General features: G+C 39.6%; 1 protein-coding gene across 3 annotated transcripts in view; it reads right to left on the minus strand.

Moving 5' to 3' along the window:
* Window positions 1-6,000: 6,000 nt before the first annotated feature.
* The window catches only part of cdk18 (cyclin dependent kinase 18), an 85,004-nt gene continuing 68,244 nt past the window's right edge, over window positions 6,001-22,760 (minus strand). For all 3 annotated transcript variants that reach the window (XM_074666651.1, XM_074666642.1, XM_074666661.1), the window contains exons 13-16: window positions 22,191-22,233; window positions 22,004-22,094; window positions 19,986-20,063; window positions 6,001-14,214 (exon numbers count right to left, since the gene is read on the minus strand). In XM_074666651.1, the coding sequence (XP_074522752.1) occupies window positions 14,183-14,214; window positions 19,986-20,063; window positions 22,004-22,094; window positions 22,191-22,233 (244 nt within the window). In that variant the 3' untranslated portion in view covers window positions 6,001-14,182. The remainder of the gene's footprint in view (window positions 14,215-19,985; window positions 20,064-22,003; window positions 22,095-22,190; window positions 22,234-22,760) is intronic.

A 22,760-nucleotide genomic window follows, 5' to 3' on the forward strand; every position in this document is an offset into this window, starting at 1 on the left:
TTTTTTTTTTGCAGAAATTGACCGGCTGGGTTGAGATCTAATCAATAGAAAAGTTTATATTTTTGTCATTTTGAGCACAACATGGTAAAGGAGTAGTTTTACAATCCCAAAGAGTTGTTAGTTAAATAACTTTTCTGTTATTAAGAAAGACAAATCTGGAACTTTTCTTTTTCTTAATAACTGGACATTTGTGTTTACTTCTTGTATTTTAAGGTGGTTGGTTCAGTTTTTAATATGTTCTGTGGAAATCAGGCATGTGAGGAAAGGATTGTTGGAGGGGAATATGAAATGTATTAAAAATCATGTGAATAAAAATGCACAAATGAGAAAACGGTAACAAAGCTCCTCCAAAGTTGTACCTCACCCCAAGGAGCCAAGAAGGCCCACTGGCTAGAAGGCCTGTTAGAAAGTCAGAAGGCTTGTTAGTCAGAAAATTAGAGGGCCTGTTAGTCAGGAAAATTAGTTTGGATTCAGTTGGTATTCATTATTCCCAATATATTTTTATTTAATCATTCATGTTTTAAATAAAGTTGAAGCTTTCATTTTTTGTTGCTGTTGTAATAGAGCCATCAGAAAAACACCATGGGCACCTTGCATGCTGACCTTTGTTAAAAAAAATAAAAGAAATAAAAAAGAAAGAAAGGTTAAACTGTGGGATCCCCAAACCCTTAAACTCTTGGGGGTCGAACAGGCCCTGGCAACTGCCCACCATGCTGTTGTGCTAAAACAACTTTATTGGATGCAAATTCTCTAAATTACTGATCCAAATAAGAATGAAGATTATCAACAACATCTAAACTGATTTTCTGATAAAGTGGGCTCTGAATCATTTTGAATAAGATGCAAAGGGAAACACTCATTCCTTTTAAAATTTGATGTTTGTTTTTCTTTGATCAGAGTTTTATCAAGTTATCACATCTCCTGGGATGCAGCATATGAATGCTCTGAACAAAATTATGTTGTTATGTTTATATTAAAATTATAATAAATGATTGATTGATTGATTGATTGATTGATTAAATGATTGATCAAGAGAAAATAATTTTATAAAGTCTGATGCAAAATTGAAACCTGTTTTTGTGCTGCAGGCCCTTCTCTTTGACTTGACACCAAGACCAACCGGGATTTAACTTAAAGATGAAACAATTCAAAAATAAAAAAATAGCTTGAGAGTTTAATTTAAAGATGGAATGTTGTAAAAGACGAGAAACTAATTTGATAAAACCATTTTACCAACAGCTGATCTGAGTGGAGGTCTAGGTTTAGTAGAGGTCTATAGTTCTTTACCTTTATTACACATAATACTCCACTCTCTCTGTTAAGTTTCTTGTCTATCCACTGTCCTGTCCTCTAAAATTATTAAAAGCCCCCCATTCCAAAAGTACAATAACAAAAAGGTTCATGAAAGCTGCACAAATATAAACCATCTGGTAGAAGCTGCATAAACAGCTGCAGCAAACACAAAGTATTGAACAAAGTACTTTAAAAAAATCCAGAGCACGGATTTGTTTCTGTAATAGTATCTTATTCCATTGCATGCTGGCAGACGATATGATGATGTGTACTGATCAACTTCATGGCTGCAATGTTTATAATGGCTATTTCATCTAATACTACAAATTAACCTGCCTTTAACTAAGAGCCAGCTCTGTACTAAAACCAGCATACACCTAATAAAACAAACAGAGAAGTCAACATTATGAAAAACAAGCTTCTGGTTTGGGAACAAAAATTAATCTGTCTTTTAACCATAGACAAACTATGACTCACTGTGCAGTGCTGGTGCTGCTGTTATCTGTTTACAGTTTGTTATTTTTCAGCTTAATTAAGATTAATGTGTAATAATGATCTTTTCAATGTACAGTATCAAATAAAGTCTATTTACATCCAGTAAAGTATAAACCCTGAACCAGGACTCTGCGACCTTTGTTTCCAAAAGAGCCATTTTGCCTCAGCTCACCTGGATTAAAATTGTTCCAGAGCAACACAATTAACTTTATCTTCACAATAAAGACAATTAAGTGTATAAAATTCTATACATAATTAAAATCTATCAAATAATCATTCAAGAAGTTTTTTTTTTTTTTTTTTTTGCATTTTTGCATTTTTGCAAATCTATGATATCTGTTTGCTAATGTCGTGCCACATATAAAGCATGTTTATTAAGCTAGCACTTTGGCAGTTAAATGAATCCATCCATAAAAAAAATTAGAATCTTAATTTCCTTCTAGATCGGTCTTTTTGAAGATTTAATAACTTGACAGGGCTGTAAAACTTGAGGTTAGCCACAGGTGCATGGAAAGTTGGTGGGCTGTTGATGTAGGAGGTGAAATAGATTGGTGGCAGGCTTTATTAACACATAATGTTAGTGTCAGTGTCTTTCATCATCATCAAAAAACTTATTTATTTCAATATTTAAAAAAATAATGATAAAAAAAAATGCAAAGAAGTAAAAGAGCTACATGAGGCCCAAGAGCCGCATGTTACGGATCCCTGCCCTGGACCATGAAGAGCATCTGGTCTGTTCCCTATCAAAACCTGCGCATGAATATAAAGACAAACAGCACCACCTTCTGTTTATCTGTTGTCTTTATCAGCCAATTACAACCTCTTACTCATATTTAAACAGAGCACTCAAACTTCGACTGAAACTAAAGTGAAATGATCATCAATGCTACTTTTACTCTTCAGGCCTGATCCTCCACAACAGATCACTTGTTTCTGATGTCTGGCACAGTTAATACTCTAGATTCCTTTCCTGAAAAAACCCTGACCATTTATCCAGACTGGAGACTTGGACTGATACTACCGCTGACTTGTGACCTCTAGTGGTTGGGTAGGAACACTGCTGAACTGTTTTCCAAACCGCCTACTACCTGCTGCATATAAAAGTAGTATGTCATATCATCTGTAATGCCTTCTGAATGTAGTCTGACTGTTCTGTTGGGCCTGTTTTGTAGTATACTGCGCTGGTTTTCAGTTTCTGCAAGTGAAACTACAGCTGTTGCTTTTTTTTTTTTTTTTTTTTTTTTTTGCTTTTATTATAAATGTGTGGGTACATCCTGACATTTCAGTTATTGATATGTGATTGCCAGAAGGAGCATTTTATATGAACCAGTCTGAGGTGAAAATACAGGAACGATACAATAACACATAAATAAGATTACAGTTACTTAAAATATGAATAAAACTAAGCAAGGGAAGGAAACAGTTATTATATTTCATTGAGAAAGTCTTCTTTTCTTGTGTTTCTGGTCAGTTTGACCCAGAATCATAAATTGGACTGTAGCTCCACCCTCTTGGGTCAAGGATTATTTTGTTTTAGGGTAAATGAAAACTGTACAGCCCATGTTCGTGCAATTCTTTTTTAAGGGACAGTGGTGACAGGGTTCAAGGGGGGTCCAATACTGTCACAGGAAACTATGCTGTGAGGGTAACAGTATAGAAGTTGTGTATATTGTTTGTGTTCATTATTTTCAATGGTTAAAGTGTACCTTTCTACTCCGGCACGATTGGCCAGTGTGACCGCGTCCGTAAAGTTACGTGAGGGAAACACAGGTTTGGGAAAGCACGTTTGGAATGGCCAGTGTGATTGCAACTGTACCGTGCTCCAGCACGATTCCCTTCCGTGCTTCGGCACGCTTCGAAGAGGTGGGCTTCGGCACGGTTTACTTCATGCACGAGCACAAGCACGCGGACAGCGCGTGCGATCCATTATCACCGCGAGCGCATCTCTTGACAGTCATTTCAAACAAAGCGGGGGTGTTAGAGGGCTGTGTCTGTCGAAAACGACTTACTATAAGTCCAAAAGTCTCCAAAGTTGTAGCAGTGCTCTCTGTGTCTCATTGTGTCGACTCTGATGAGATCGCGCTTCATGTAAACAAATGCTTCACGATGACGTACGCGGGCTGTGTGCGTGTTGATACCCGCTAAAGTCTGGTTCATATTGGGTTAGTGTGACCGCCGGCCGTGAGTGTGTGAGTTAATGGTTGTCTGTCTCTGTGTCAGCCCTGTGATTGACTGGTGACCAGTCCAGGATGTACCCCGCCTCTCGCCTAAGGACAGCTGGGATAGGCTCCAGCCACCTGCGACCCTGAACAGGATAGGCGGTTTAGAAAATGAATGATTAAATGAACTTTTACATTTATTTAAAAAAAAACAACAAATTCAGGAAGATTCAAATTCAGGATCCTGTTTTTATGACTCAAAAATCTGGAAAGGAATAGAATTTTATTACAGCAGAAATTATCATATTAGATTTCTAGTCTTACTCCAAAACTTAGATCATTAATTAAAAATAAATCTGGGATGAACTGCTTTTTTATTTGTACAGAAAAATAATTTGTATAATCCACGTAGGATTTAAAAAAGTTAATAAGTAGCTTATAAGGACTTAAATTTATTTTGTAGACCTAAACACCTCTTGACTGGAAGTGACAAGACTTACCTGTGTTTCCCTCACATAACTTTACTTATCCCATGAACCGTATATGTTAATGTTGACATTTTGTTGTTGTAATACAATGATAACTCACCTAAACCAGAGTGTCACCCACATAGATGAACAGCAATTAGGCTGTGCATTTTGGGAAACAGTTTGTGAGGTAGACTGGCCTGTTGCATGCTGTGAAAGTTTCCCAGGTCAGTAGGATGTCTAGTAAGTTAACACATCAGATTTTGCTTTTTTCCACAATCTACATACCACATTACCCCCAAATCAGTAGGCAGTGCTGGTTTAGTGGTGCTCAACAACAATTCAACATGTGACGGGAGAGACTTGGAAGAAACTCCTGTCCTCAGAGTTAAGAGACAACATCTCCACCACTGAACCAAAGCAGCCCCTAACACGAAACATACCCAATTAATGTTTTTTTTTCTTTTGCTTTATATCCTTGAAGCACACCAGAAAACATCTGGTATAATGATGGATAAAAGTAGTTAATAAAAGTTTTTGCACATGTGAATATGTTCCATAATTTCAATATTTTATTTATTTCTTCATTAATGAATCAATTATTCAATCAACTTAACGCCAGCTGGCAGTCACAGTACATTCAATTTCTCATTTTAATGACAGTGTAGACAAATCACACAAAATATCACATTTCATACAAAATCTAAACTTATCTTATAGAAAACATTGAGACATCATCTGCAGTCTGCTTTATTTTAAATACAGTGCTCTATTTTATTTATGGCATAAAACTCACTGAGAAAAATGGAAACATCTGTTAAAATACATATATATTATTTCTTTTTTATTACAGTATTTAAAATAGCTTAATTTACCACAACTATAACACACACAGTAATACTTGTGCCACTGAAGGAAAGAGAGGGAGGGGAGCATCCACGTTTATACATCCCTCTGTCTTTACACACGTCTGGATCAAATCCACGCTGCAGGTCTTAAACTTAACCCTCTCTGGAGGTTTATTTACCTGTGGAGGTAGAAAACCTGGCTTTTGTCTCTTCATTCATACACAGACATAAGTCCCACAATGGGATCATGTTTGAGTCCGGTTTTAGGGGCTCTGTACTCTGGTTATACCCTCTGCTTAGAGCCTAAAACAAACAGCTTTCTATCTAAAAGTTAGCTGCTCTACCTCCGTCCTACCCCGATAAACTCAGTATGTTTGTGTCCTATAGTCACATGACATGCCCAGGTCTGTCAGTCCATGTATCTGGATCAGGAGTCCTCACCCTCTTGTTACCATAAACTCACTCATGAGACCACCAAACAAAAACAAAAAAGGAAAACAAAAAGAAATCTGTTACTGTTACTGTTAGTCCGTGTCATTCATTTTGGCCAGTGGATGCGCTAAAGCAACCTGCCTGGTCGCAGTGATGGGCTATGATGCCCCCCCCCCCCCCCCCCCCCAAGATACATCGGACTTCTTTCTATTTCTTTTTGAATGGAGGTGAGATGTTCAAAGTCGATGTCCACAGCAGTGTATCATGTAACTCCTTTAGCCTGAAGGTCTTTCAATCATTTCACTGAATACAGTTCCTCAGACACTCTGCTACTATTGCAAACAGTTCAAGAGGAATGAAAATGTCCCAATGCATCATGAGGAGACCTTCACAAAGTGTGGATACTCATTTTCAGGAATAAGATCAGGCTGGGCTAAGTGCTTTCATTTGGTCCTTGCTTTTGATTTTATGATTGCAGTGAAAACAAGAAGAAATGGTTTCCTTTTCACAGAGTGCTTCTAGCTTGGAGACGCTTTGTGAAATTGCAAGTCTGAACAGGATCCAATCTCGGCATCAGTTAAGCTACAAAAATGGAGACAGAGTCATCTTTCAGATCACTACTTTAAAAGGACTTTCCAGTTTTTCTGCGGCTGCAGTGAATGATAATTGGCTGACAGTCGCGTAACATTTTAATCTCTGCTCGTTATTCCTCTGTGATCAATATTGTGGGCATAATGGTAATCAGTCATATTGACTGATAGTGGACTGATATATTTAAATTTGCCAGTTTGAGTTATTGAATTGATATGTTTGATTTGAAAACAAAACAAAACAAAACAAAAAAAAACTCAAATCAGTTTGAACTCCCTCAATGTTTTTCTACAATGACTTGTGTTGATGTGTTGCTTGTTTTGTTTGTCTCCAGGTCCTGTATGCATATCCAGCCATTAGCGATGAAAACAGACCAATTGTACTAACAATGAAAATCTTAACAATTAGCGCTATGCATGAGCCAGGTTAAAGCGCCAACAGAGCAATGGAAGTAGCCTCGAGCTCGGAGTCAAAAGTTTATAACAGACAACTCCAAAAGAAGCTTGGCGACTGTGTACCTCTTGCTAATGTACCTCCTGCATTAAAGACATAAATGGAGGCAGTGTTGTAGGAGGCAGTGGTTGGTGCGGCTGTTTAATACATCATAAACATACAAACATCATAAAGATGTTTGAAGTTTCTCAACAACTCGCAAAGTTTTTCTTCAAAAAGTTCCACCATTGTGATTCTTCTTCATGTCTCACTAGAGCTAGGAACTGGGTAGTTACAGCAACACGGTAACACACGGTTTCCTGTGGTTCTGCTCTGTTTGGCCTATATCAATAAGCTTCATGGACACATGCAGAAATATGTACAAAATGAACGCAGAGCACAGACAGAAGGCTCCATCTGTATCCAGATCCAATAAATTGTCCTTAAGATGAAATACGCAACGGTATATTTAGGGATTAAGCTAGTCTTTTGGAAAAGTTTGACAATGTGGAGCTATACAGCAAATTTTAGATGTAGGAGTTATGATTTTTTTTCAGTGAACAGATGAGATAAGAGAGGCAAACAAAGTTTCAATCTGGCGAGGCTCACTGCTTTTAGTTTTGCAAGTTTGCTTGTCTTTTTGGCTTGTCTGCCTCTGGGTTCTTCCAAGACGTGTGTGGTGAAATGCTGGAGTCTATCAACAGCTGCTTATAGACTTATTCATCGAGCAACTGGGGCTCTGCAAAGCAGCGTTCATATTGCTCATTGTATTTTGGTCTTACAATATGCATTCTAAAACAACGCATACATTTACTGTCTTTAAGATCTTAGGCCAAATGTTCCCTTTCTCTTCATTAGTGATGACTGACTAGGTGATTACGGCTGTTTTTTCATTCTATATTATACATTGTATTATATATATCTATATTCTTCTAATAAAATTTAAATTTCTTCTACTGAAAAATGTTTTATTTTTCTGGATCTCCTCTCCGTCACACCATTTACTGCTTGCCATGTTTATCGCTGTCTATGCGGAGTAGGTGTGCGCAATTCAAATTTTTTGGATTGGGTTTTCCAATGACGTTCTGCACCTGTCTCACTTTTATGAAGTAATAAGTAACCTGGCCAATTATTTGCAATCGTGTATGGGCCTAACGCTGCAGCCAAATGGGCCATTCCATAACAGTATGTTAAGACTAATGGTCCTGTTTGTTTAATGGCTGGAGATGCATACAGACCTCTTTACTGATGGGGTTACGATGGCTTTTCATGTCCAGATCATGATGTTTCAAGAGAATTGCAGGAAATCTGGAACATCTTCTTGACTGTATTTTATAAGAACTGGTCTTAGTAAAGCCAGAAACATGTGAAAGAATAACAGTCACATCCAAACATGACCAGCTGCTGATCTTAAAGCACAGCACCAGGGAAGAGTGATGCTGTAGGAAGCTCTCTTATATTGCACTGTTCCTCTAATGGACAACCTGGATCTCCTCTCACCAGTCATTATTTGGCCTCAACCCTCTGTCAGTGGTGTTCATGGGGATTGCTCAGCAGTGGTTGACATACAGGGAAGAGATACAGAGGGAGTCTGAGCAGATTAAGGACAGAGGACAGTGTATCTTAGCAACAAGCCCCCTAGAACTTTAGAGTCTGCAGGCATTGTCATCTTTTAGATCATGGCTATGAGCTCTGGACACAGGTCTGTGAGCAGCTTTCATGAAAATGGTTGAAAGTTTCTTTTCAGCAGGTATGTACATTTTGTATGAGTGTGAGTAAGTGCTACCAGAAAGTCTGATTATTAAACACACTTCCCCTTTGTACTGGTCTCAGTGGGAGGGGATTTGGATTGATTTCAGGGCTATATTTAAAGTCATGGGAGGCTGGACACAGAGGAAAGGGAGCAGGCTCCAGAGGACACTTCTGGTTTGTGCAAATAGGAGACTAAGAAAAACACAGAGTTATTACACACACACACACACACACACACACACAAAGCAAAGGCTTCCTAACACTTAGATCGGCTACACTAGATCAAATATAGATTATCAACAAGCCAAAATATCATGCACATTTTACTAAGGCAACTTCAAAACTGGAGTGAAAGTCAGCTGTTAACACTGTATGGAACGAAACCCCACACTGAGCTGAAACACTGTAGCAAGGCAAGTCTGTGGACATGAAGCTGTTTGGACAGGCTCAGTGTTTGTGTTTTAAGAAGAGGTACTGTTGATGAGTGCTGCTACGATTTCACCATCCAGACTGCTGTGTGTGCACAACTTCAAGACTATCAGGACACTTGTGACGGGGTGGAACTTTTCATCACCGATTCCTCGGATTTTGTATCCAGGTAGCTTCGTCATCAGCGGTAGCTTGGGTGCATTAGCTCGTATGAAGTGTGATATCTGAGGTGAGTGTTTTAGAGGCTGCTAGCTTTATATGAGCATTCTGCAATAAGCTTTTAAGCTATGTTTTTAAGCTAACAATGCCATTTGGCAGGTTAAATAGTTAGAAAAATATATAGCATTAATGGCCTTAACCTGCAGAGAAAATGGTTTCTGTTTTCTTAATTTCTAAAGTTTGCAGTTTGGAGCTTTCTGTATAAACCCTGTTAGAATTTGAAAACATGTGCACCTATTTATTTAACTGACAAAAACAGAAGAGTATTAGGGTCAGGTATGGAGCATTTTTAATTGATTTGAGAGCAGTATTTTATTGATTTTATTATGCACAGATTTTGTGATATTGTCTTTCAAAACTCGGCTCTGCGCATGCTCAAACTATGTCATTGTGCTCATTTACGATGCTGCGCGTGCTCAAACTTTGTCCCAATATAGTTTTCATTAAAATGGATTTAAAACAACTTGCCTGATTTCCTTGACTTTACAAGTCCATTTTTTCATGAGAGCTGTTGTCCTGCTAACTTCATGATGGGGACATTGTTTTCTCCACCAGCACACCACAAAGAGCACTGTGTCATGTGGCTATGATTATACACTATAGCTATTTTGGAGAAAAACGATATTTGATTTCCACAGTGGAACAAAAAATTAAAGAAATCACATTCTTATAGCCCCATAGGTCAGGGGCTGATAAAACCAGGTTGAAAGAGTGCCCGCCCGTATGTGACGCTCCAATGACTGGACCAAACAAACAGGGATAATCTGATTGGTCAATACTAGTCGGCCTTCTATTGGTTGATCCACAAAGAATCCGAGAGCAGGGCTGTTTCCCAAAGCCAAGGTACCTTGCCTTGCCTTTGAAGGCAGTGCCTCTGAAGCCACTTCCTTCCAATCCAAGGCAAGTGTCCTGCCTCTGCTCAAAAGGAGATGCTAATGGAACAGCCTACAAAGGCATATTTAACCATCAGGTTCCTGTCACAAATGTATATGTAATTGGACATTGTCTCACATAACGTGTTGCACTGTGGACAGTGCTTGGAAAGTTTATACAAACATGGGAGGAGCTCAAGCGGCTAAAAATGTTGTCATGGCTTGCCACTTTTGTACGCTTTTTGCTTTTTAATTGTCACATCATTGACACTCTGCAGGTGCAGCTTCTCAGTAATTGTAGTAACATGAGTGACACACAAAAGAGTTAAGTGTTGGACATGGCATAAGTTGTTATTTTCAGAGGTGTATTTTTTTTACTAACATTTAAATTGGAATTTACCACGCGACCCCGCTGGAGCGTCTCTCTCTCTGGTGCGTCTTTTCCTCATTTTTTTCCTTTTTTGTAGATTCACCCGTTGCATGTTGGGTATTTATAGCCATGGCAAGACAGCGAAGGATACACCTGTGTATCCTTGGTCAATTAGCCACATGCTAACCAAACGGAGGACATATGCCTCCGGAGGACATGAACATTGGAACAGCACTTGGGCAGCGGCTGATGATGTGGATGTCTGCCCACGCCCACCCCACGCCCACATCAGACCAAGGCAAGGTACCTTGGGTTTGGGAAACAGCCCAGGAATTCCCTCAGCGCAAGAGGAAGAACCCGAGTGTGAGCGCAAGAAATCTGTGTGAGCAGCGTCATAACCGAGCGTGAGGAGACAGTTTGAGCACGCGCAGAGCAAATTTTAGCGCAAGAGCAGAGTTTTGAAAGACAATATCACAAAATCTGAGCATGAAATAAATAAAATACTGCTCTAAAATCAATTAAAAATGCTCTTTATTTAAGATAAAATATTAAATCCATAGTCAGGTAAAAGAAAACATAGCTGAAGATGGAAGATTGTTTTGTTCCAAATGCACTTTTAAATCAAGTCTAAATTTTGAGAATAAATCCCAAAGGTTAAAAATCAAGTTGAAATCAGTGTTTCCAACTTAATGACGGTGACTCTGTTAAAAAAAATGTGACAGGCAACAAATGTAGAGATCTTTTCTGGTCTTATTGAAGACTTTTGGAGACTCTGACAGGATCCCCTGCTGCTTAACTAGCAACAGGTGCTGCCATGGCGCTCCTTCCTGTTTTCTAAAGCACTCTGATACCCCTGTCCCATCAAAAGAACCAAGTGCTACTTAAAGGCCAAGGCTAGTGCTTAGATAGTTAGTCCAAATCACACCCTTCCCAAGAAACTGTTTGGTTTTCCATCCTCAAGGAGACAAGTAGGAGCCACACTATTGCATCACCTTAAAACATCCGTATGCCACTGCATACGTAGCTGTTTACCCAAGGATGCTTGCACCATAAGGAAGCCCACGAAGCAACAATGGAGGAGCTAACTGTATGTATGCACTGCTGCTTCAATTTCACCTCATTTTAAGTTTTGAATGAGAAACTCCAACAAAATAACAGACGATCCACTCCGCAGTGCTTTTTAAAAATAATGGTTTTCCACCACTGACCTAAGTCAGGGTAACCCTGCCCCTGGCCTTAGAAACCAGGCACTTAGCAAGACAAGCAGGTTCTACTGGAAACTGATTGAGCAACAAGTTGAGGTATTATTTTCTGGGTAGCTGAGTTTAATAAAAGAGGGACAAATTCAGGGGACGTTTAGGGTGACTTGGTTGACTCTAGAGTTTTTCCCGTAAAGAGCAAAATATGTTGCCAAAGAAGTGTCCACACAGACACGCACCATATCTCTGAGGACTATATCTAGGGGAATGATTTGGGGATTGAGGTCTTTCTATTAAGGTTTTTTTAAGAGATGTGAACTGTGTATTACATCTTCAATAAGCCCTCAGGGGGCTGCAGACATGATTTTGAGTCAAGTCACAATGTTTTTATCACTGCTGGGGAAATCCACAACAGGAGTTGGCAACACTGGTTGAAATACAGTTTTGTGACAAGAAAAGACCACTATAATTGCAAAGTGATGGCATCAATCTTCTGCTTTAAACCTGTTTGTGTGTCAAAGCTCTTGTTCACTCTCTTGTACTTCTGTAACTAACTTGTCAAATAACCCATTTTATTAGAATCGTGGAAGTGACATGCTATACAGTCCATCTTCCAACATGGTTAAACTAGCAAAAGATGCTAGTATGGCTGATACCAGATGTCCTAATTCTGATGATTCACAAACACATTATCAAAAGTTGCCTCTAAGTGTTCTTTCTTTTTGGCTTTTTTGGCTATCCCTCCTAAATTTTAAGCACACATCTGTAAACTGAGCATCTGGGTGAGGTAAAGCAGTCCCTCCTCTATTTGATAATGTCACCATAACCTGGGTGCAGAGCTTCACATCAGCAGAAGGAGAGGAACTAGACACACATAGTGTGAGATATATGAACAGCTGCATGACAACAGTGAATCTGACTAAGGCTGATAGCAGGATTAGTGTCCAGGGCTTGTATGCATGTCCAGTCATTACACCAACAGCTATGGACGGGCCTATTTTACCATAACCTTAGCTGCATGCACGACGGCCAAAAACTGACCACTGTCACTAATTGCACCATGAAAGCGTGGCAGGTGCAGAACGGCATATGTCTAAGAAAGTTCCTGAAAAACTGCTATCCAACAAATCTGGATTGCTGAATGAGTACTCAAGACTCATCATTCTTTTCCAAGGGACTATCACTAATAACGTTCTCTTTGCATTTTTTGTCTTTAACAGTTATGCATACAAACATTGTGGCTAACAGCTATAGTCCTGCTGTTAGCCCTCATAATGGTGGAGCCCTCCACCATTAGAATGAATACTCTGTTGGGGCGCTAACCTGGCTGATGCATACCGCTTCTCCAATTTTTTCCTGCATTCAAAGTTAATGACTGGACATGCGTAAAGGCCTATACTGTAATGACTGATTACAACTTCCATTGTTACTAAGTGTGTAATACATTGGTTACGGTGTTTACAGATTTATTCATAGCTTGATGCTAACATGACATAACTATCAGCTATAGAAGTTTTGTTTACAGCTGTTTACAGCAGAAATGACTGACCTCAGGCTTTACCTTTATTTTTCAAGGATATCTTTAAAGACTCTGACCTGCTAAAAACACAGTTTCCTGTGTGAAGTGTGACCTCACCACCAAGCAACTGATTTTTCTCAAAGTGCGCAATGAAAAAAAACAAATCTTCCTTCTTCTTACTTTTTTTTTCCCTTGGCCCTGATACTTTACTCTACACTAGGCTTTGAGTGCCGATCAGACTTTTATTCTTAGTAACGAAATCTAGTTGGAGGGTAGATACACATTTCACCAAGACCATGCATGAAAGATGGAAACCTGTCTTTCTTTTGGAAGTGGATAAAGAGTTAATGGTGTATTATTTTTCTTAATGCAAACCTCAACTTTGACATCTAAACATCTGCAGCTTTACTGTTGGTGCAGGTGTTGCAGCTACGTAGAATGGCTGAAGCTCTGGGTGAAATAAGCTTGTGTTTCATAAGAAGTCTTCTGTATAATAGAGCCTGGCAGTTTTTCCATGGGGTCTGTTTTTCTAGGTTCAAAAGTCATCTGTGTGTGCGCGCATGTTTATGTGTGAGTGTGTGTCAGCAGGTTATTTATAAACCTCTGGTGTGTGCGGTTTAATATTGGCAGCATGTTCAGTATCGCTGATTGTGCAAATGTGTGCAAATATAAGTAACAGTTTAAATTAAGGTCCTTGAAATAACTAATCGTATGTTATTAATGTGACTTAATAAGCATTGATAATGGCATCATGGACATGTTACAGACAAGTGTCTAAATACGTTTTTTTTAATCATTAATTATTAGAAGGACTTTAACGTAAGGTGTTTTTCTTGAATATGTGCTGTTAGTGTGTGAGGAGGGAGAGTGTATCTCAGCTCAGTCATTTCAGGTGCAGTTCAGGCTGATTTCCTCAAACCCTGTGTGTCTCCACGGCCAGCTGCCTTGGAAATGAGTGAGTGCACATGAGTCTGAGTGTTCATGCAGGTGTGAGCACATATTTGAGCATGCTTCTGGATTAGCTGAGCTGTGTTGGCCTTTGTGCTGCGGTCTGAAGAGGCAGCTCCTCTTCTCTCTGTGTGTCTCTGTTCCTCCTCGGTGAACTCTAGAAGATGCTTTGTCTTCGGTTCTTTCCTCCTGAGAAGAGATAAAGGAACATGTAAGACTTGTTTTTAGTTTAAGTGAGTTTTTTTGATTCTTGCAGAGACTCATGGGATCTGAACACTGGCCTCTTGACTTTAACAGCTTAGACAATCAACATGACTGAACGCATGCTTTCAGTGCTGACAGTCCATTGCTTGCTGTGTGGGGACCATAATTACAGCAGTCAGATGGAAGGGACTATCTTCTTATAACTGTTTTAGATATGTGAGTTGAGTATGAATTTCATGATGATCAAAAACAATCATTTGATGAGCCACACAATGAGAAAACCATCATCATCATTATCTTCTATCGCCTGTCCGGGGTTGGGTCGCGGGGGCAGCAGCCTAAGCAGGGAAGCCCAGACTTCCCTCTCCCTAGCTACTTCGTCCAGCTCTTCCCGGGGTTCCCGGAACGTTCCCAGGCCAGCCGGCAGACGTAACCTCCCCAGCGTGTCCAGGGTCTGCCCCGGGGTCTCCTACCGGTGGGACATGCCCTGAACACCTCACCAGGGAGGCATCCGTATCAGATGCCCGAGCCACCTCATCTGGCTCCTCTCAATGCAGAGGAGCAGTGGCTCTACTCTGAGCTCCTCCCTTGCAGTCAGCTCTCCTTTTGTTGGTGCCATCTGTCTGAAGTTTTTATAACCAAATGTGATGACAAATGGTACAGCAGCAGCTGCCGGTCTGCTGCCAGCCGGCATGGTCATTTTCTGATGTCCAAGTGATACCACGTAATGCCGTGAGGCACTACCCGTTAGTAGAAGAAAAAAGAAAGGAATCACGTTAAGCTTGTCAGTTTCTCCAATCTTGATACGCCAAAAAAGAAAACATAGTGATTGTCCAAGAGTCCCAAAACACGAGACAGACTTGAGTCTGAGGTCTTAGCATGAGCATGAGTCCAAGTCAAGTCTAAAGTCTGTGTGTGAGACTTAAGTGCGACTCAAGTTAGAGTAGCAAACTGGAGTCCTCATTTCTGGGTCCTCCCACAGCATCTCAATAGGTCTCAGGTCATGACTAGGACTTTGACTAGGACACTCCAACGTTTTCCTGCTGCAGAACCAGGGTTAGCTTCAGCCTGATGGCTGGACATTCTCCTTCAGGGTTTTTTGGTAGACATCAGAATTCATGATTCCATTTATCACATCAAGTCTTCCAGGTCCTGAAGCAGCAAATCAGCCCCAGACCATCACACTACCACCACCATATTTAGCTGTTGGTATGGTGTTGTTTTTCTAAAATGGGGTGTCACTTTTATGCCACATGTAATGAGACACACACCTTCAAAAAGCACAACTTTTTTCTAATCAGTCCGCAGTAATCACTAATCACTAAGCACTAAGCACTAAGCACTAATCATTTCTCCAAACGTTTTAGGGATTACCAGGATGTTTTCTGGAAAAATGAGACAAGCCTTAATGTTTTTTTTCTGCTCAGTAGTGGTTTTCGTCTTGAAACTCTGCCATGCTGACCCATTTTTGTCCAGTCTCTTATGGTAGAGTCATGGACCTCATGAACCCTGACCTTAACTGAGGGAAGTGCAGTTTTTTGGATGTTAGCGTTCTTGGGGTAAGTTTGGTCGGCCGGCCACTCCTGGGAAGGTTCACCACTTTTCCATGTTTTCATCATTTGTGGATAATGGCTCTCACTGTGGTTTGCTTTAATCCCAAAGCTTTAGAAATAGCTTCATAACCTTTTCCTCAGATAGGTCTCAATTACTTTCTTTCTCATTGTTTCTGAATTTCTTTGAAACTCAACATGATGTTGAGCTTTTGCGGATCCATAGGTCAACTTCACTTTGTTAGGCAGGTCCTATTTAAGGGATGTCTTGATTGAGAATAGGTGTGGCAGTAATCAGGTCTGGGTGTGGCTAGAGCAATTGAACTCGGTTATGTAAGATTATATTCTAACAGGGGGGCGAACACTTTTTCACACAGGGCCATGTAGATTGGGATTATTTATCTCTTGTAAGAATAAAACCCTCATATAAAAACTGCATTTTGAGTTTACTTGTGTTATTTTGAATAGTATTTTTATTAATAATATTTTTAGTTGTTTGATGGCCTTGGACATCTAGGCGTGACAAACACGCCAAAACATAGAAATCAGGAAAAGGGAAAACACTTTGTCTCGGCACTGTGTCTTACATCTCATGGTCTCAATGTGAGCTCTTGACTGTTGAGGCCCTCACTCTGGTCACAGACACTTGATCACATGTCCATGCCTGGGTGCTTTGTGCCTGCTCATGTGTTTAGTGTAAGTGTATATATACATGATGTATGTATACGGTAAATAACCGTGGACTCTGGCGCTCTGAGCTGACACATTGTCCTTCACTTTCAGAGGCAGAGAGATAATTTCCGTGTGTTCTTGAATGATCTAAGAGTCTGTATCTTCATAAGCATCAGTGTAATTTGCTCTGGTTTTAAAGTCAGTTGTTGGTTGATGCTTGGCCTCTTTTCAACCTCGCCAATTATCTGGTTTCTGGTCAGCTGTAGCAGCAGTGGTTTATAGTTTGTCTTATCTACCCTCTGTTTAGCTGTGGGGCTCCTTTCTGTCTGTGCTCAGTTTAAGTTTTGTCCTTTTCCTTCTATCCTCAGATCACATGAAGTTTTGGTGGTTACTCGTCTTGATTGGGCTTTATTGCACTGTAGACGGATTTGTTGACACTTCAAAGGAGACAAGCACCAGTGGCAAAGCCCTCACTGATCGAAACCTTTTCAAAAAGCCTCAAAACGGCAAAACACTGATCTATCTCTGCCGTCTGAAGCAGGAAGACATCAGAGATAGACCAGTATTTTGGCCTAATAACAAGCCCACTGAATGACGACTTTCAGCTGAATGCATCCTTTTCAAATGTCTTTAGATCATTATCATCAACATTAAATACTTGTCTGATGAGAAGATTTTGACACTTATATAAAACTAAGGATGCAATCCTGAAGACTTCTTCTGTGTTTTTCAAAAGCTGTTGTAACCTGGATATTCAGCTAGAGGTCTCCACTTTACAAGGTCACTCTTTAAACTGTAACACAGGGTGCTGACAGAGACAAATTCACACTATCAGGCTCAAGAAGATCATTGTTTAGGAGTTATTTAACCAAGTCAATAACAGATAGGTGTCATCTTATTGTGGATGGAGGGTAATATAAAAATGCTGTGTGTGCTCCACCAATCAGAAGTGTCCAGCTTTCAGACCCCACCCCTAAAGTTCCTGGAAATTACTACCAAGCACTGCTACCCAAGCAAGGCTGTTTCCAGGACTACATTTAGATCCCAGTTTCTATCTATCTAGATTGCTAGCAATCTTTGAACCCAGTCACCTCATATCCGTGAGTGGAAACAGCTGTTAAACATTGGGATTATTCTATTATAAACTGTTTATGTTTCAAATAACATTTCCTGACCTCTTCAACGTGCAGTGTGTGACCTCTGCGTGTTAGCTGAGGATTACTTCATCATTAGAGTCAGAAATGAACCATCATCTCAGATCTGAGAGGACAGTGTTCACACCATTTTAGATTAATGTCTGATATGGCCTACCAGTCCTTACTGCTGGGATCAAAGAGCATCTTTTATTTTAATATTGCCCCTAAACATCTCGTATCCTATTGCTTTAATTGTTCATAGAGGTTTGTTTTTAAAACAATGAGTCAGTGTTTCTGCTCCATTGAGGAGTTTTTACTTGGCTATGGCTGATAAAAATATTCAGTTTATCCAAAGTTTATAATCACATCTACAAGGTCAGTTCCAGCACACTGCAAAAAAAGTTTTTTGTTTTTTTTTTGTGATAATTTCCTCTGCAAATTGACACTAAGTGGAACGATGGATGACCAAAAGAAAGAAGGTTGAGAGTTTTCTTTCAAAACACAGATTATGCACTTACTAGACTGGAGCAAAGGCTCAAGAGAGTATTTTTCATTGAAGATACTTGTTTCTTATCCATATTCTTCACACTCAGCCTTGTTTTCTTAGCTTGTAGTGTTATATATCAACAACCAGTCAACCACTTTACTGAAGCTTTGCTTAGTTTAAATTTAGCCTGATAATCTTTTCACACTTTTCTAATGAATCACAAGTTTTTCGAGTCACCCTGAGGAAAGAAGGATAAAATGAGTCACCTCTCCAGCCAGCAGTTTGTCAGAGGAAACTATGTGAGAACTGCCTCAGCTCAAAATATGTGTTGCAGGTCCAGCAGTGAAGATACCTGACCTCCTGACACAACATTTATCAGGTGCTCACTGGACCAGCTTAGAGTCGACTCTAAGCTTCTTTGGCTGAGTTCACAGAGGTCACTGAAAAAGTTCTGCATGTCCTGCCAGCCTCAAGGACCAAACTCCCACAGCTCTGCAGCCAGGTGAGACATCTTGTCTGCAGTTTTGTGGAGAAAAAGCAAACCAAAGCAATCAGGTGTAGCTGACTGTCCAAAGCATTTGCTTTAACTTCACTTGCAGAGTTTTATCCATTTATCATAGTTCATTTTATTTTCCACCTTAAGAAATCCTCTTTATCATCATTACTTTTTAATCAACTCACTAATACCTGGGTTTCAGGCAACACAATATGTCCTCATTTGTCAACAATGAGTTGTTGTTCAGGTAGGGATGGGTACCTGTCACATTTGAAACGGTGCGGTACCGATGCCCAGTACCTGGCAATCGGTACTGGTACTAAGCGGTACCAATTTTTGGTACTGTTTTGTGTTTATTTGGTTATAAATATATATTTGTTAAATAATATAATATATATTTTTTCAATTAAATATATTTGTTCTTCAACATATAACCTTGCAATGCTGTGTTCATACCCTGCATAAAAAATCACCTACTCTTCCACTCCCTCACAGTCACAAGGATGCGTTTAGGTACCTAAACATTGGTACAGTTCATTTCACGTGAATCAGTACCCTGTACTTATGACAGAATTAAGTCAGTACCTATAAAGTACCTAATTCGGGACCCATCCCTATGTACAGGCGGACTTAACACTCCAATAGCAGGATAACTTTATGAGCAGGGAATGTTTATCATCATAAGATAATTAATATTTTGTATTCATTTCATTCAGGACTCAGGATTTAATGTCTGCATTGTTTCATGTGAACACACACTGCAAAGGACTTTTCGTTGGCGTACGGTGGGTTCAGTGTTGCGAAGTCGTGTCTCTAAGCTTCGTAGGAGCCTCGGCAGAGGAAAGTGCAGCCACACAGAGACTTATTAAGTTAATGAGAGGCCGGTTAGAGAATATAAATTGGTGACAGTAATCTGCGTTTAATGAGAGGAGAACACTTTGTTTATTTTCATTTTCCTCTCAGATCCTCTGTGAGCGTCTGTGGTGAGTTTATCTAAGAGCAAACAGAATCTGCTTCAGGCTATTTGCAGAGCTTTGCTCATTAGATTTGTTTACACTTCTTCAATTTTGTGGTCAAGAACAAAACAAAGCTGCATTTAACTGTGACAGATTCAGACAGTTAGGAAAAATTAGAGCCTTGATGGATAATCATAAAGCAATTAAAACAGAGATCTTTTATTTGTATTTTTATTATGTTTAATATATGATTACTGAGAATGACAGGAAGACATTCATCCACAGTGTACACATCCTCACCCTCAGGTTTATAGCTGCACACATATTTAGCTTTTGTCTGAGGTCAAATCTATCACCCAATCCCTCTATAAAGAGAAAAAAAGAGGCTTTCTATAACATCAGGGCCAAGCATGGAGAGAATCAAACCGAGATGTGAGGTTTTATCGTAGTGAAACTTACTTAAAGGGTGAAACACTGAGCTGCGGTGGCCGGGGTCTTTCTGGAGCTGCACCTCTCTGATGGAAAACACTGAAGCAGCTACGACAGAGAGCAGAGAGCAGAGAGAGGGGATCACTCAGGGGCACAGAAAGCAAAACAGGATTACTCACACTTTATAAATTTATACTCTTCTAGTAAAAAACATGAAAAATACATGAAAAACATCTGAACTTACTGTCACTTTGTTTTAAAAGTGTATACAATTAATGTTAATGTTAAGTAAAAGTCAAAGGAGCTGTGAGGAGTTTCTAAGTGATCTTGAAAAAGTCTCCCTTTGAGATATATGGCTGATCAATGCGCCACACTTCAAACTAAGATTATTGGCACCAATATAGGTTATTTTTTAAAGACTACTTCATAGTTTCCCAATCAGGTCGAGCAGAACCAGATTGATTTAAGGCAAGTCTAGGTCTAGGTCTCTATGACAACACCACACTGGCTGATTAAGTTTAGTAATGAGAAGATAAATATGTGTTCGTCTCTGTTGAAAACGATTTTTGTGATTAATTTTGTAGTGATGGTGGACACAGGAGCCTAACTGTCAGACAGAAAAAGGACAGAAGAGCAGAAAAAGGATTAACAGGAGAGTGATACAGCCTGAGCTAAAGGCTAACACAGGAGCTAACTGTTTGTGATAATGTTCATTCCAGCCCACAGTAAGCAGTTATTCTGCAGTGGTCTGTTCAAACTTGAGAGTCTATCAATAAAATGAAGAGTGAGGTTACTTTAGCTCTGCTCGGTAGATGACTGGCAGGATATAACCAGGATTCACCAATGTCACACAATACAGACATGTCTTAGAGCACCGGGCTGCCAGCTGCGCTAAATATAGACAGCTACTGAACTGCAACGTTTGCTTGTTGTCACATTTCAAACTGTAAATACCTTACCACGGTGCGTTGTATCCAGTAAAAAGTTGTCTTGAACAAAGAAAATTTGTTTGCTCCATTCAACTCAAAAACAAACACTCACCTCAATAAAAGTCACATCTTCATGACAGTGTTCGTGAGACTCTGGGCCAGAAGGTGGCGCTGCAGTACAATTAAAACTGATCCTCCTCACAGCATCTTTAAATTAACTTCTGTATAATTTTATGTGATTGTAAATCAGGGGAGAGTAAATCTCCAACTCTAACAGGAACTACAGATTAACTGTAAGCGTTAGCAGTGGATAGGTGAGGACTTTAAGTATTGCAGGTTGTGGTCAGAGTTATTGGTGAAACAAGCGTGAAATATCTCCAAACTGTTGAGCAGCTGTAGTATCCTTTATGCTACCTGCATTTTGTATCAACAACTGCCTGTTATAATAAGACACCAATAATAATAATATAGCTCACTGAATGGGCCGACATGAATCAGCTAATGATACTGGATAAAGATGGTTATGTGAAGATTTTCAGTCCTTTGATACAAAAGAAAACTGTGCGTCATAACAACAGTGACTGTGCTTCTTTCTGCTGACTTCAAGGATGTTTGTATTATTCTGGTGAAAAATTCCAAGTGAATTAAAAAGAATGAAAAAAATAAAAATAAAAATGAGATGTTATGTATGTGGTGTTTTTTGTTATTGAAAACAAAAACAAAGACACACTCTGATTCTGATTATCTGACAGGAAACATGCAGGAAAAGGAAAGACGTAACAGAGAAAAAGGATGAAAATCGCCTTATGAAACTCTGAAAAGACTGTTCCTGTTGAATCAATATTTAGCCTGACCACAATAACCTTTTACAAACCTTTTCCATCCTTGCAAAGTGCACTTTTCAGGAGTTTCTTGTTAAAATGTGTAAATGGACATGATTTCACTGTCTTGTTTTCAAAGTAGCACATTCACAGCACAGTGAAAGTGCAGTCTGCTGTTCACAGCCGGAGCTGCCAAAAGCTGTGAACCTGAAATATAACCACGAGGATTTAAAGGTGTACACAGTGTACCTGTGTGTGCATGTGTGTGTGTGTGCGTGTGTGTGTGTGAGCGCCTTACTGTCTGGCAGGCTGTGAATGTTATTCCCCAGACTCAGGAAGTATGGATGCTGCAGAGCGGCTTCAGAGGTGATTCTACTCCGGGTGTCGTACTGCAATCAGGAGACAAAAGCAGCTGATTAGATCATCGAATAGTTCAGCTGTCTCGTATCCAGGTGCATAAATGTCAGCAAGCTTTGGTCACATACCAGCAGCAGAGCAGACAGCAGGTCAATCCCATCTAAATCCAATCTGATGAAGACAAAGGAAAGAGCTCAGTTTGTGTTATGAGGAAAATCAAAGTGATGCAAAGGGTCGAGTTTGCTTTGTTTTTCGACACAAAGAGCTTTGATTTATTTCTTATTTAAAGCCTTAATAAGGGAGGCACACCTGGGCCGAAGAGTATGAAAAAGAAACAACATTAATATTCCCTTGAGTGGGCATACTCCACAGCTCACCTTAACACAGGGATTTAAACACATAATAAACACAACAAATACAACCACATAACTAAAAGATTTATACCATTTATATTTTATAACCTGAAATTATAGAACAAAATGTAAACCAGCTGCAGTGTGGGTGAGATTTAAATGTTTAATATTCACTGTCTCCAAATAACGTCTATGCAGCCTCTATGTTTGCATTTATAGGTCTTAGGATCCAGTAAACTTCCTCTTAATCTGTACTTTTATTTTTTTATAGCCTCGACCTCAGGGACCTCCATCAGAGCTTCACAAAATATGTGTCTGGCTACCTTGAAATCTTCTTTGTATTCA

Source organism: Halichoeres trimaculatus, unplaced genomic scaffold, assembly GCF_033239565.1.
Source record: "Halichoeres trimaculatus isolate MK-OKI-2021-1 unplaced genomic scaffold, fHalTri1.1 fHalTri1_scaffold_1, whole genome shotgun sequence".
In the NCBI taxonomy this organism is placed as follows: domain Eukaryota; kingdom Metazoa; phylum Chordata; class Actinopteri; order Labriformes; family Labridae; genus Halichoeres; species Halichoeres trimaculatus.